Source organism: Numenius arquata, chromosome 3 (assembly GCF_964106895.1).
Source record: "Numenius arquata chromosome 3, bNumArq3.hap1.1, whole genome shotgun sequence".
NCBI classification, from domain to species: Eukaryota; Metazoa; Chordata; class Aves; order Charadriiformes; family Scolopacidae; genus Numenius; species Numenius arquata.
Window position 1 is genome coordinate 30,926,317 of NC_133578.1, and position 14,309 is coordinate 30,940,625.

At 37.3% G+C, this 14,309-nt stretch overlaps 1 protein-coding gene across 1 annotated transcript in view; it reads right to left on the reverse strand.

Annotated features, from left to right (window-relative positions):
• Positions 1–14,309, reverse strand: part of LOC141463431 (aldehyde oxidase 2-like) — a 44,178-nt gene that overhangs the window by 4,324 nt on the left and 25,545 nt on the right. The window contains 11 exon segments of the mRNA XM_074145811.1: positions 250–438; positions 1,772–1,837; positions 2,851–2,965; positions 3,512–3,564; positions 3,925–3,999; positions 4,878–5,003; positions 6,146–6,241; positions 8,300–8,527; positions 9,795–9,986; positions 10,560–10,646; positions 13,612–13,699. Of these exon segments, the coding sequence (XP_074001912.1) occupies positions 250–438; positions 1,772–1,837; positions 2,851–2,965; positions 3,512–3,564; positions 3,925–3,999; positions 4,878–5,003; positions 6,146–6,241; positions 8,300–8,527; positions 9,795–9,986; positions 10,560–10,646; positions 13,612–13,699 (1,315 nt within the window).

Consider the following 14,309-nt stretch of genomic DNA (forward strand, 5'->3'; position numbering starts at 1 on the left):
GGTACAAAAAAGTTTCAATTTTGATTAGGGTTTCTAAGTGCTACTGTAATACCAATAAGTCATAGGAAGAAAATTAGTCCAAAAACTCAGAACATTGGTGTTTCACTATTTAAGTACCATTTATTCCATGGCAGAAACTGGAATTATTTTTTTTGGGGGGGGGGGAAGTCTACCATACCCTACATTCGCTTACAATTTTGCAGCAGAATCACCTGGTATGCTTACAAATAGTAAGTTTGGCAAGTTTACCTTGGAAGAATAGATAGCAATTGAGTTGCGTGAATTTGGCAGTAAATAGACATGGATCTGCTCAGGAATGTCACAGATGGCAGGGATCTTATATGTATCTGGGCCAAGAGTGAGCTGCTCTCCTTCTGGGGAGAAGTAGATTTCTTCTAAGGTATAAAGACCAACTCCCTGAATGAAGGCCCCTTCAATCTGAGCAAAGAAAAAAAGGTAAACTTTTACATTTCATTCAGTCATTTTAAAATACAAAATCATATATACAATTGGACTTACTTTCTAAGATTACACATAAACTGGCATCTTTCCTTGCAAAAGTAGAAATTAGCCAACATAGACTAAAATAGGACCAAGCTGTCCTCATTTGACTTATACAAGTATTTTCATTGGCTCAAGTTCTACTCTTCCTTATTCCTGGCTAAATTCACTGTAACTTGTACCACTACCTCTGATTCACTTTGGCAAAATTAAGAGTTGAGTCAAATCCACTGACTTCAAGCTTATTGCCCACAGGACCTCCAGTGAGGAGATATTTGCCCAGGGACTATGACATAAATAGCCTGCTCAATCTGTTATTTGCTTAAAAAGATTTGCAGACAACCAATGAAATTTCTTTTAGAGAAAAACATCTCAGACACAAATAGCTGATAGGTTGTAAGAGGCCAGCCTAACATAGGAAAGAACAACTGCTGAGTAGACACCTGGACTATGACAGTGGTGACGTAAACACTGGTGCAAGGTGAGCATAGAATTGAACTGCTAAGAAAGAATGATTTGACAAATTTGGCAGTTCTTGAACGTGCAACAGAAACGTAATCTTTTAGGCTAAGGACAAACACTTGAGGATGAGCCTGTAATAGGATAAATAAGCAGGATAAGAAAAGCTTTTAAATTTAGGTCATATTTTTGGGAACATTTCCTTTGATTCTGAAAGGAAATGACAAATATTTTTTACACTATGAGTTCACCACCACTTTCTTACTTGCAAACTATTAGTGAGTAACACCACTTTTGTCACTATTCAATTTGTATGTAGGTATAGGTTGTTGAATTCATAATAGAAACCTATGGATATAACAGATCTTTAAAGAAAGGTCTGTTCCATGTCAATAGCTTTTTCCATTACATTTGAATTTCTTATCAAACAGTGATAAGTCAACAGTACTCTGCAGCTGGTTAAGATTTAGCCTTCAGTCAGTAATTCTGGGGTAGAGTAAATTGAACAGGAAAAAGTCATAAAGAGATTCAGGGTACTAATCCTGCAAGACATTTACAAAATCTGTTGGATCTTCTTTTCTCATCACTTCTCAGTAGATGAACAAGAAGTAGAAAAATTAAGCTAGTATTATTTATAGCTGCAAATAAAACCAAATACTAGTACATTGTCACTCCATCATGCTTGAGTGTTAATGGTTAGTGTCTCGTAGGCTTTGGTGGCTATTAAATTGAACAATAACAGCAATCATTTAGTCACAAAGGGGGATGTTCACTAACATCTAATATAAAGCAAAACTATGGAAGTTCATACCTGTCCTATATCTATAGCTGGATTTATGCTAAAACAGGCATCCATGACAATGTCTGTTCTGATGTTCTGTCAAACAAATAAAAGGTGTTATAATGTTATATTTAAAATACACAACAACAAAGGGATCCTAAATAATATATAGTCTAACCCATGAAAGATGTATCATCACAAATATTACAAATTTATTCTGAAATAGGAAAGCTACTTGAGATGGGCTGTGTTGATGGAGAGTTCGTCTAGATAATGCATTTTTGGTGGTTGTCTGAAACTTGGAACATGATGTGCACGTCCCATAAGTAACAGGATGATCATGAATTCAAGAATGGCTTTGTTGCGTGTTCTCCTATAGAATCTGAATTGCTTGAAGTGATATTTTGCCACTTTCTATGCTTTGTTATGAGTGCAGAAGCACAGTCACCTGCATGGAAGTTCAGGGAGGGGAGAGGGAAGGACAAGGTCCAGTGGCTTCTCCTCCTAAATCCCAGCTTGGTGGGTTCACAGACCTCAGTGATTTTGGAGTCTCGCTCCACATGGGCTACTAGATATCTGCCAGTCATTGGAGCCAAATGTGCTTGCTCAGTAGCCAGAAGACCTTGGATTGGTCTCCATGCAATGTTGCTGAGAGCTATTCCTGTGCTAAATCTCCTTTTGCAACAAGTCATGTTATGTGAACGTGGCTTCACCTGTTTTAAATGTAACTCTCTTAAAAAGGGGACTGTAACTAATGATATGGTCTTGTTGAAGACCTGTAGGGAGACGTTCAGAAGGTCTAATTGAATTTCAAAGCCACCATATATGATAGAAACATTAAATCTTCTTTATTTTCTACTGTTCTCATAGTGTTTCTTATTCTTATGGTTAACATTAGACTTCTATCACAAGAACAGGACAAACAAATGATATTGTAAAGGGCACTATAGCCGTTAATTGTTCTGCTGGTGTTTTGTTGAGTACATCTAACAAACTATGTCTTTGTTCGTAGTCAAAAGAAAAAAAAGAAAAAAATTGTTGTGTGAATGTAATGATGGTGGGAAATTCACCCAACACTACTTCCAGTTCATTGTATTTTTCGACATCACCTTGTGGGCTCCTGTCAAACAGTCAATTTCTACTTCAGAACATGCAACTCCAAAGAGAAAACATGGGAACGCATGGCCTTTCTTTGTGTCCCAGTCCATGTTTGTAACATAACCTCTGGAGGAAGTAAGAACATCCCTCAGATAGATGAATTTGATCAAGATACCCACCCCTACCCTGAAAAGTTATCCTTGTCCTCACTGTTGAGACCCCTACAAGAATCATATAACATGATATATCATACACTCTCTAAGCTAACTATTTTCATAGGGTCTCTGTAGTCAAAGGGTAGCACCACTGATATGTTGTGTGGGATGGTTTGGGAGGATAGGAGAGTTGCAGACCGTGATGGCTGTGGAACAAAATTGCTTGTGGGCCTCCTGTGTCCTACTGTAGTTGACCTTAGAGAAGACTCTGTGCATCAACTATTAAACTAGCCAGCCAAGGATATCAAGTGTTTCTGAAATCAATGTGCATTGAAGAGAATTCCTCTTGTCTAAACACTGCAGTCTCTGGTCCTGGCAACTTCCTAATCATTTGTGTGCTGCATCTGATATGGCCTTGAGAAGGCTGAATGGGGACATTTTTATCCTTCCTGCAACTTTCTGACAAAGTAGCATCTCCGATGACAAGAAATTAAAAAAGACTAATGGTTTTCCTTACCTGAAATAGCCAGTAGCTGAAAGACTGATGCTCCGCTTGTGAGCCTCACTGATCTGCAAAAGGTGTACTCATTATTAAAGAGAGAAAATTAAAAATTCTTTATCTCATATTTAAAGAAAAAGCAAAACTTTAAAAAACTATTTTAAAGAAAAAGGAGCTCTGAGTAAAAACTTTACATTCCCTTGTGCTCTGAATGAGTCTTTAGGAATAGACATATTGCAAAAACTCTAAAGTTGGCCAGATTTATCAGGACATTATGTTGCACCACTTGCTTTTACAGTTTCCTCTGTTTCTCTCCTCCAGTTTACCTCACACAGGGAGGGCCCTTCCTCCATCCAGAAGAATGACAGCTTTCACTGTACACTGATGGGTTAATCATAATCAAATAGTAAGAAACAGAGAGAGACATTTACCCAGTCTTCCCATTTGCCATTAGGATTGTCTCTTCATATGGGGTCCAGATGCTTCCAAAGGATTTGGCAAGCATCCTAGGGAGGAAGAAAGTTGGGCATCATTGACCAACCTGCAAACCCAAATTTATCTGCTGATTTCAAAGCAATACAAGTTCTTTCTTGGTGAAGTCAGTTTGTTAAATTCACTCTGAGGGCCATAACTGTTCATTTACCTACAGTTTTCTCTGTAGGTAACTGCCAGCTACAAAGAAGCACTTTGCAAAGAGTGGCATTGGCATCTGCTCTAATGTAACTAAAGTCTTCACATACCAGGCTATCACTGAAATCATCTAGAAAAAGAAGATAAAGGACCATCCTTGGATGAGTTTAAGAGTCGCTTAGATGTGGTGTTGGGGGATATGGTGTAGGGGAGAACTTTGTAGAGTAGGGTAGATGGTTGGACTCGATGATCCCAAGGGTCTTTTCCAACCTAGATGATTCTATGATTCTATGACCTGTCTTTCCTATTCGGATTTACTAGATAGAAAACCACTGGCTTGAATGTTTTACTACAAATTAAATGAAAGCAGAATTGGTCCCAAAACATTCAAGTGGATAAAGGTGTTTGATTATTAAAAAAAGTACCTGAAATAAAACTTATGCCTGATTTTCCTTTAAATTGTGTTTAAATACAGAATAAAGTTAAGATCCATAAATTTATCTAGCAGCGATCTAAAAAAACCATCTAATTTGTAAATCTTATACAGTAGAGCCAAAAAAAAGTGACCCTTTTTAACAGTGTTATGTAGTTTGCCTTGCTTTCAACTATGCATATAAAAAAAACTAGCAAGAGAGATTTGGAGATAGAAGAACTCAAAGCTGCTCAAAACAAAACCAAAACTATGAATCCTCAGAGAGATATTAATTATTCAGCAGAACCACTGATTATGTGAAAAAATGGTAATAAGTCTAACCTGGACAGCTCTTGCATTGATTTCTGTTCCGACTGATCCTGCTGTGTATTTGCCGTTGGGTACAGTTGTGCTTGTTTCACAGAAGTGTATATATGACAATGATATCTTCAATTCATGACTGGCAATCTGTAACAAAAGTAAACAAAAAGATATTCAGTCCCACTTGGAGATGTAATCTCAAGTCAGGAATTCATCCTGCCATTCATCTCTCTTTATATATACACACACAGATAAATGACCTAATTCAACATTAATACTATGATTAGTACAAAGACAGAAGTCTTCCTTAGCAATTATTCTGTAAAACAAATATTATATAAATAATTTCAGACAATAGAAGATAAGATAAAACCTTTTTCCTCACACCTCCTGAGTTGAAGGACCAGGCAAAAACAGGAGCTATGAGAATGAAAAATCAACCACTGTACAAGAAGATCAGGTTCGAGACCATCTAAGGAACCTGAAGGTACCTAAATCCATGCGACCTGATGAAATCCATCCACAGGTCCTGAGGGAGCTGGCAGATGAAGTTGCTAAGCCACTTTCCATTGTATTTGAAAAGTTGTGGCAGTCTGGTGAAGTTCCCACTGACTGGAAAAGGGGAAACATAACCCCCATTTTCAAAAAGGGAAAAAAGGAAGACCCAGGGAACTACAGGCCAGTCAGTCTCACCTCTGTGCCTGGGAAGATCATGGAGCAGATCCTCCTGGAACCTCTGCTAAGGCACGTGGGAAATAAGGAAGTGATTGGTGACTATCTATCTATCTCGTTTGAAATGACTTGGTTAGTTTGTGTTCCCACTTTATTGTGTTTCACAGTGTTCTAATATTCAGATGTTCATTCAGCTCATTTGAAGGAGTGGCCTGATTTTAGCTTCAAAATTACTTTTTTGGCACATAGTTTTGTTTATCACTATTTACAGAAATGCATAAAATTAACTGATATTATAACTAGTGTTGGATACACTACAAAGTTAAATTTTCAGCACTTTAAATCCCTCTGAAAAGAGCCATTGAGTCTGTGCCTTAGCTATCCTGATAACAGTGATGTTACCACAAAGATGTTAATCTCCTTTCCAGGTCTGGAAAGATCACTTTGATTATAGCTTATATTTTTCCTAAGTTTTGTCTTCGTCAGTAACTCAGAAGCAACAACCCAGTATTAAACTTAGCTTTCTTACGTCTAAAGAATTTGCCTATTGCACTTTCTTTTAGCTCAGTTATCTTTCTTGCTGTATTTTGTTTACCCTCAGATGCTAACTCACCCACCTGTAACATCTTTGTGTGAATTCCTTGTCCCAGTTCAATTCCACCATGAGTGACTAGCACAGACCCATCTATATAGATATGGATGAGAGCTCCAGCCTAGAGAAAAGCCACAGAAACTTGGTAATTTTCTTACTGCACTGAACAAAGGTGCATAAGAAAAAGAGGAAGGCAAAGACAGAGTTAATTCACAAGACTCAGTGTATTACTAAAAGGGAGCAGAAATTCTTCAGCAATCTGAAAATAACAAATTTCACTGCTCTAAGACAGGACAGAGCTAGTAGTTATTCACAGGAGTTCTGCAGGGATCACAGTATTTATTTCAAATAACAAAAAAGCATGTTTTTCTTCTTGTGAAATTGGGTGAATTAAGAACATGCTGGCTCTAGTTATAATGTTTGTGTAGCCCCAGATACTGTTCCCGCCTCATACACAATAAGAGGAGGACAGAGCAGAATTTGAACCTGGAATCAAAGGCATTTTGGACAGATGGCAGGTATCTCCTACTATGAACATCTACAGAACTTTTATTTTAGAACAAACAATAGCAGAGTTGTACTCCTGTTTTTCTGAATCTGAGAGATTAGTCCTAGACCCTTTTGTTTGCATGTATCCATAAAGGGCAATAATAAACTGATGTTCATAGTATATAATTCTGATGGCGCAATGACACAACCGCTTTTCCGTTCTCTCTCATAGGCTGTCCAGAGGATGGCTTAGAACCTGATTCACTGTCTGTTCATATTTTGGTGCAGCCCTGTGTTAATAAATAGCTATCTTAAACAGGGGAAATGCAAGAAGCAGAGAGGAATGGAAATGATGAACTCTCATTCGTGGTAAAATTGGAAACAAATAACTTCCCAAGGAATGGTGATGAAGGAAATCAATCCCATACAAGTCTTCCACTCCTATGAAGGAACAAGTGGATATGAAAAGGAACTAGAAATTCTGTAAAGAGACATTTCACTGTAGCGTGCAATCAGCTACCGACACTCAGAGAGGAAACAGCAGAGCCTGAGAAGTGTTGTGAAATACAGTGCCTCCAGGACTCAGTGCCTCTTTTTATTTGTTATTAATTCTACATTGAGAAATAAGGGTCATGTGGTCTCTTTGGTGCCAATTTGTGAAGTCTGCAATCAGATAACATTTTGCTGAGGTAAGATAGAGTCTTAGCTGACAGAGATAAGATTAAACTCCAAGATTTAGATTTAGATTCTGCAAATGCAACGACTGAGCTTTATTTTTAAGGTTTTGGTGAAATGTAACCATTGTTTATGCCTTTCTTTTGACCTTTTGTATCAGATGAATAGTGACCCGTAGATGCGGTGTTTCTTTACCATGCAAATATTGTTGGATGAAATATATTAATGTCTCTCTGAGCTCTTAATCTACAAACTTGTGCAGAAACAATCAAGAGAGGGAATGAACAACTAACATATGAACCATGTGGATTTCCTTTTTCATGCATTGTACCCTGATAAAAAAATAAAAATGTTTGTTCATTTAGCCTGAAACTCACTTGAAAGAATTTTTGGTTCAAGGCATGAATTAAAAAAAAAAAAGCTGGAAAATTTTCCCAGAAATACCACTATCTTGAGCCACTAAAAAATCCAGTTGCAGAGCTTAACCTATCATATAAATGGGACTATCTGAACTATAGGAGTGATAATTTTTCTCACTATGGACCAGATTATGGAAGGTTCTGAGTTCCACATTTTTACATTTAGCTTTATGCTGGCTAAAGATAGCATGTTGGGAATTAGAAATTAACATTTTTGTGAGGTGAATAATCATAGAATCATAGAATGGTTTGGGTTGGGAGGCACCTTCAACACAAGGGAAGATCATCTAGTTCAGCCAAGGGAAGTTCATCTAGTTCAATCTCTCCTGCAATGACCACGGGCATCTTTCACTAGATCAGGTTGCTCAAAGCCCCATTTCATACTGAGTAAGCATTTATAAAGATATCAGCCAGATACAGTGATATTCTTTCTAAAAGAAAGTATATCTCAGTGGATGATATTTTATGCTAGTCCAGCATGTTGGAATTCTTTTCTCTTTCTCTTTCCTTCCTGCCTGTAGAGATTATGCTTCCTGTAGTTTTGGAGAGAAAAGTAGAGATCTTGGATCGTGAAAGCACTATTTCAAAGAGGTCACCTGATGAAAATAAGTTGCATTAAATCCAACAGAAAACTGCATGGGAATGATGGCAATCCCTTTCTTTTTCCAATAATTTTTCATGTTAAATTCTTCCACCATTGCTTTTCTGCTGTAGTAGTCAGACTTGTCCAGACATTCTTCCCAACATTTCCACAGATTCTCTGCATCAAACTCTTCTTTGAAGGATGTTAGATTAACTCCTTTGTACATGTTTATTTCCCTAACCTAAACAGAAAACAAATCTACACAGTGCTGAAAATAAACATTGCCTTATAATATATTGACATATTATATGCAATATAATGACATATAGAGTGATGTAATGAAATAATACTTATCTATAATAAACATAATGTCGTTTCCCTTTCTCGAAGGAAATCACTGCTCAAATAGCCTGATTTTTTTTCTCATGTCAAATGTCTGTGAACTTAAGTGGTGTCAGCGGGATTGTTCACAGGGACTACTCAACGCAAAGAAGGTTGGTAAACTCAAATTGTAAATAAGACTAGAGAAAAAACACAGAACAACATGGTGAGAAGCTCAAAAGCGGTGAAAGAAGAGTAGAATGGATACCTGGTAAATCTCAAGCAGTGAGAGAACACTTGTGACATGTAAGGAAACTGCTTACAGCAGCTCTGAGCAAGGCACTAAGGTGACATGAGGAAGTCAGTCAAAAGTGTGGAGCAAAGCTTGGGGTTGGGGACAGCAGATGGATAAGTGAAACCAGAAGTTAAAGCTAAAAAACTGTTTCACCTTTGGAGATATGTCTGAAAAGCTTTCCTGAAATGCGGTAAAGGACAGCAAGTAAATGGGAAAGGGAAAAGATTAAAAGAAATAGGGAAAAGACATGATGGTTGGCATCCAAGGAAGGTAAAATGATTTATAAACCATAGTTTGTATATACAAGAGGTTGGTACATGCAAAAGAGGAAAAGCTTACACTCTCAAGGCAGTGTGTAAGGAAGATCGTGAAGGTTGGAGAGGAAATGGTGACAACTAAAACTGTTGGGAAACCCTCTCTGAAGACTGGGAAGAAGCCAGAAGTGTCAACCTGGTAACTGAGATGATGGGAGCCAGCTAACTAAACTGTTGATAGATGGATGGACACAAAAGATGGAAAGTCCAGTTCTGAGAGGCTGAGATGCAGTTGACAACTGAACATACACAAAGTGATCTCAAACCGGTCACACAGTACTAGAGATTATACTGTTTTGACTGAAGCTGGTCATATGAATCACAGTCATCAAATGTTTTGCAACAGATCCTGGGCCAGTTTTCTCCACTCTTATCTGTATTGTATCAAATATTATTCCATGGAAGCATAGGTGCTGAATAAAGTACTATTCAGCCCAAGTAAAGTTAGTAGATCTGGTTCTACAAGAACTGGCATAAGCACAAGGAGCTTCTGACAGTCTAGGTCCTAGAATTCTCTTATTATTCTCTTATTATCTCTTATTATCCCAGGTTTTATTTGGCAGTCTTAGTTCTTTTACCTTCTCATGTGGTAGGCCAGTCTGAGTTGCCACAGCCACAATACAGGTCTCCACAAACAGGCCTGCTTGGGGAAACCCAAATCCTTGGAAGGCAGTATTAGAAGGCAAATTAGTCTTGCAGGCATGGCCCCTGACTCGGAGATTTGGGATACTATATGCATTGTCCACTTTCAACACAATGTACTCAATCACCTGTAATAAGAGATTATAGTTGTTAAAATGGATAAATTTCCTTTAAAAAGGCAGTGAAACCCGTGAAAGATGCTCAAAAGACCAATGAGATGAAATTGTTCTAAGGGGGAGTAGAACTATACTCAGGAGGCCTGTTTTGCTGTTTTTTACACCAGTGTAAGTAAAGAAACTGCATTTAAATCAGAGAAAGTACATTTAACTCATAGGAATTACAACAGCATAAAGAAGCATTACTGAGGGAAAAATCAGACCTTCAGTTTTGGGAAAGTGAAGGAATAACTTTATGATAATAGGGTACCTAATAAAACTTGTCTCTCTGTCTTCACTGAACTTTTAAATCTGAATTGTCCAATATCACCTGACAGGAAATATTATACCTTCTTAATGATATTCTGTAAATGACATCTGCACCACAGATTTTTTATTTTACACTTTTTTACCTTAGGCAGATGAGAGTTATACTTAACAGGAATAGACATATTCTTAAGAGAAATAAATTGTGACAAAGAACTGTTATTTTCTTTTTGTGGCCAGTTCAGTCAGTGTAAGTGGTATCAGTGAAAAAGGACTTACCAACTCAGATTCATCTTTTGTACAGCCACCATTTATATAGCACTGAAAATCTGTGGCTATGATTCTACCATCGTTCATGAATCCAACCTGTAATATAGCAACCGATGCATTAGTGGTCTTTTCTCTCATTTATTTCAAACTTCTCTTTAGAAATAAGCTAACCAGTTAACAGATACCCCCTGAGGTTCAGACTACAGAACACAATGGGATTTATTCCACTGAATTGGAAAAATTACCTGCATGGTTTTCTTTCTATAGGGTGGTATCAGTTTGGATCTCAGTATGCAAACCAAGAGCAAAATACATATAAAACCCACAAATCATCAGAATACCTCAGCTGCCCACAAAGATATTCTCCCATGTAGGCATTTTTACTCACACAGAAACTGAAAAGCTTGTTCACCACTGTATGCTGTATGAACAGAGACCAGAAAGAGGATGACAAGATCACTAAATAAAATATTGACTATTGTTATGCTTACTCTACTTTCTGAAGTATTCCTTTTGTAATCATCTTTCATCCTGATAATTTCGTCACCTAGACAACATAGCAACATGAACCAATGATGCATATATTTTACAGAGTATGTGTTCGGAAATATCCACCAAATTTGATTTAATTCTAGGTCTGGTTCCTTCCTCTTCAACCTTTTTTTTTTAAAAAAAAGTCCTATATGGTTTTGTATTTTTAATAGTTTATATAATAATATTTAAAGGGGAAAATTCATAGAAAACTGTAAAATACGTGGAGACCGACTTGTTAAATGATGTAAACCAATGCAGCTCCATCAGGATTAAGGACAAGAAAATAAGAGGTACTGAATACTATTGCTGGCTAAATCCTGCATAGCTGCATGGATAGGATAAGAGATGGGAATGTTTTTTGCTTAATGTAGTTAAGCAATTCATGCAGTTTTTGCAGTTATTGCATCTATGTAAAAGGAAGGTTAGGGTTGGGATAAGAGTTAGGATTTGAGAGATCAAGATCAACATTCCTTCTCCTTCAAAATTGTAACCATTATCCAAACTTTAGTGAAAAAAAGGGAAGTTGTAACTATATCAAAACAAAATATGAACCATAAGTCTGTAGGGGCTTATTGAAAATTCAGTAAGAAGAATAATTCCTCCATGTTTTTTTCTCCAAAAGCAAAACCTTAGTCATAATTAAAATCCCTATCCTAGCTTCAAGGTAGCTAATTAATGAATAATGGCACCAGAATTTATATGATTAATTAATTGTTTCTTCTGCTTTAAATCCATACTTAAATATTTAGCTCCATGTAAGACTGGACAGCAGGAAACTCCCCCAAGCCTAGTCCTACCTCTAACCCCCATCATAAGACACTCAGACAACCACCAGCTCAAACCAAAGGAAACAAGCTTTTGCCGCGATCAGTAGCTTTAGGACTCATAGACAGTTCAGCAAAAAACCAAAATCTTGATGTCTATTTTTGTCTTCCCTAGCAGTAGCCATAATCGCAGAGATTATCTCAGAGTGGTAGCAAACATCTTTGCCCTTGTTTTCTTCACTTTGTTTCTAACTTTAACGCTAACATCCATGATATCCATGTAACAAGAAGATCCATGAAAACTGAATTTAAGCCTTTTCCTTTTCTAAAAGCAAGGCTTATCAGAATTTTGAAGTTCATAGTGATTCAGCAAAAATGATCTTCCATTCCTTCTTTTCCTTATCTCTACCTATATCTGCAAGCTAAATCCTAGTATTAATAATGCCACTGTTATCAATATCCACTAAGAAATTAAACTGAACTTTAAGTTCTGAACTTTTAGTTTAAGTTCGTCACTTAAAACATCACTATCACCTCAGACTAAGGACAAAACTGGTTATATTAGGCCTATCTTCAAATGTGTCAGGTAACACCTATATGAAATACTCTGGCCTGGAAGTTTTGGGTGACTGATATACACATATGCAGTATATGCAATTACTCAGACCTGTGACCCCTGCAGGACTGAGAAATAGACCAAAATTCTCCTTCCATTTTTTTCTGTAGCCACAGTTCTAATGATATTCCTAGTATCAAATATATATAGATGACATATATATGCTGTATCAGCTCTTCACTAAGCTAGCCCACATCTGAAGTCCATACAAGGGTAGTTAATAAACCAACTGTTTAACCACTTTTCCCCAAACCACAATCCTGCCCCTAACAACATATTTTATCCTAGGTTCAACCATAATCAGGTGATGCATATGCAGAAGAATATGAAATACATATGCTATTGTCTTATGGTTAATACAAGATTTAACCAAAAATGAAACTTTCCTCCTTTTTTTTTTTCCTCAAACCAGTTCTAAATTTAGTCTTAACATAACCAGAATCCAACAGTATCTTTGTGAGAAATATCTTCAGCAAAATGAAAAATATATACAGTCTGTCCCAGAAATAGTCATCAGCCAAACCTTACAGCTCATACAAGAGTCAATAGGAAAACTAACTCCTCTGCCATTCTTTATCCAAGTAATATTGAGCCATAAACCCTGTCCTGGAGAATTTTAGTGTGCTCAAATCATACACCAATACCAAAGAGAAGGGTTTTTTCCCTGCTACCATCAGTTGCTAAGCTGACGTCAGTGCTGGCATTGTTTACCCAGTTATTTTTAGTCTAAGGATTTAAAAGTCAAAAGGAAGAGTTCTGCCACCAGCTGAGTCTTGCATTACCTTGCACAGCTGGCTTCATATCTAAGAAGTGGCTCATAATCAGTTCCAACTTATGTACTTGTCATCTGAGGATGATGTAGGGCTGATGTTAGCAGTATTTTAGAGTAAGAAAAGGGATGAATATCTGTGCTTTTTCTGGATATTGCACTGGATATTGCTGAAGTTATAGGATGATAGCTGCTGTTTTTATTTATAGTATTTGTCAGGGTACTCTTAGGAGTGGGGCAAGGTTGGTGCTGGGTTAGGATTTCAAAAGAGGAGTTTGGTTTCTTGCTGCATCTTGCTAGTCAATGAAATGATGCCAATTTACCCCAGAAGAAACTATTACCCAGTAACCAAGCAAAATAACTTCTCCTCTCACTCACTTTATATTTCCCAAAGAAAGGGTGTCGTCCACCAGTGGTTAACATATCCGTATTTCTTTCAAGAACAAAACGAACTGGACGCCCAGTCCTAAAGTGAACATAAAAAAAATACACTTTTATTATAACTTATTCATGCATATTGCAAAGACATTACATGTACATCGCCAAACTCGTAGTAATGGCAATAAATCACTCCACGCTATGTTTTAGCTTCTTATTAACCTACCATGTCTAAGTTTACGCTGATTGAGCACATTTCTTTTTTTTTTTTTTTTTTTTTTTGGCTACACAAACAAGTAGAGGAAATGAACTTTTCAGTGGTTTCCCTTTAGCTTCTCAACAGGGCGATGCAAGTTCCATGAAGCATGCACAGGACATGACAAGGAAACCAGAGTAAAGGAGAGCTGTGCCACAAAGGCCTGATGTGAGCACACCCATGTATTAGGATAAAAGACACTTTCACTGAAGATCTAGAGTGAAATTCAAGCAACTGCCTGGGAAGGGCCTGAATGGTTGGGATTTGTACAGATCAGCCCTGAGAGAAACTACATGGGGCCTTTGTTTTGGCTCTCAGATAGTAAATGGATTCTAGTGCCAAAAGCCTAGGGAATTTTCAAGCCTCTATCCAAGATATACTGCCAAAGAGATAAGAAAGGTGATGTCGTCAAGATAACCCCCCAAGTAGGGTCAAGGATTTA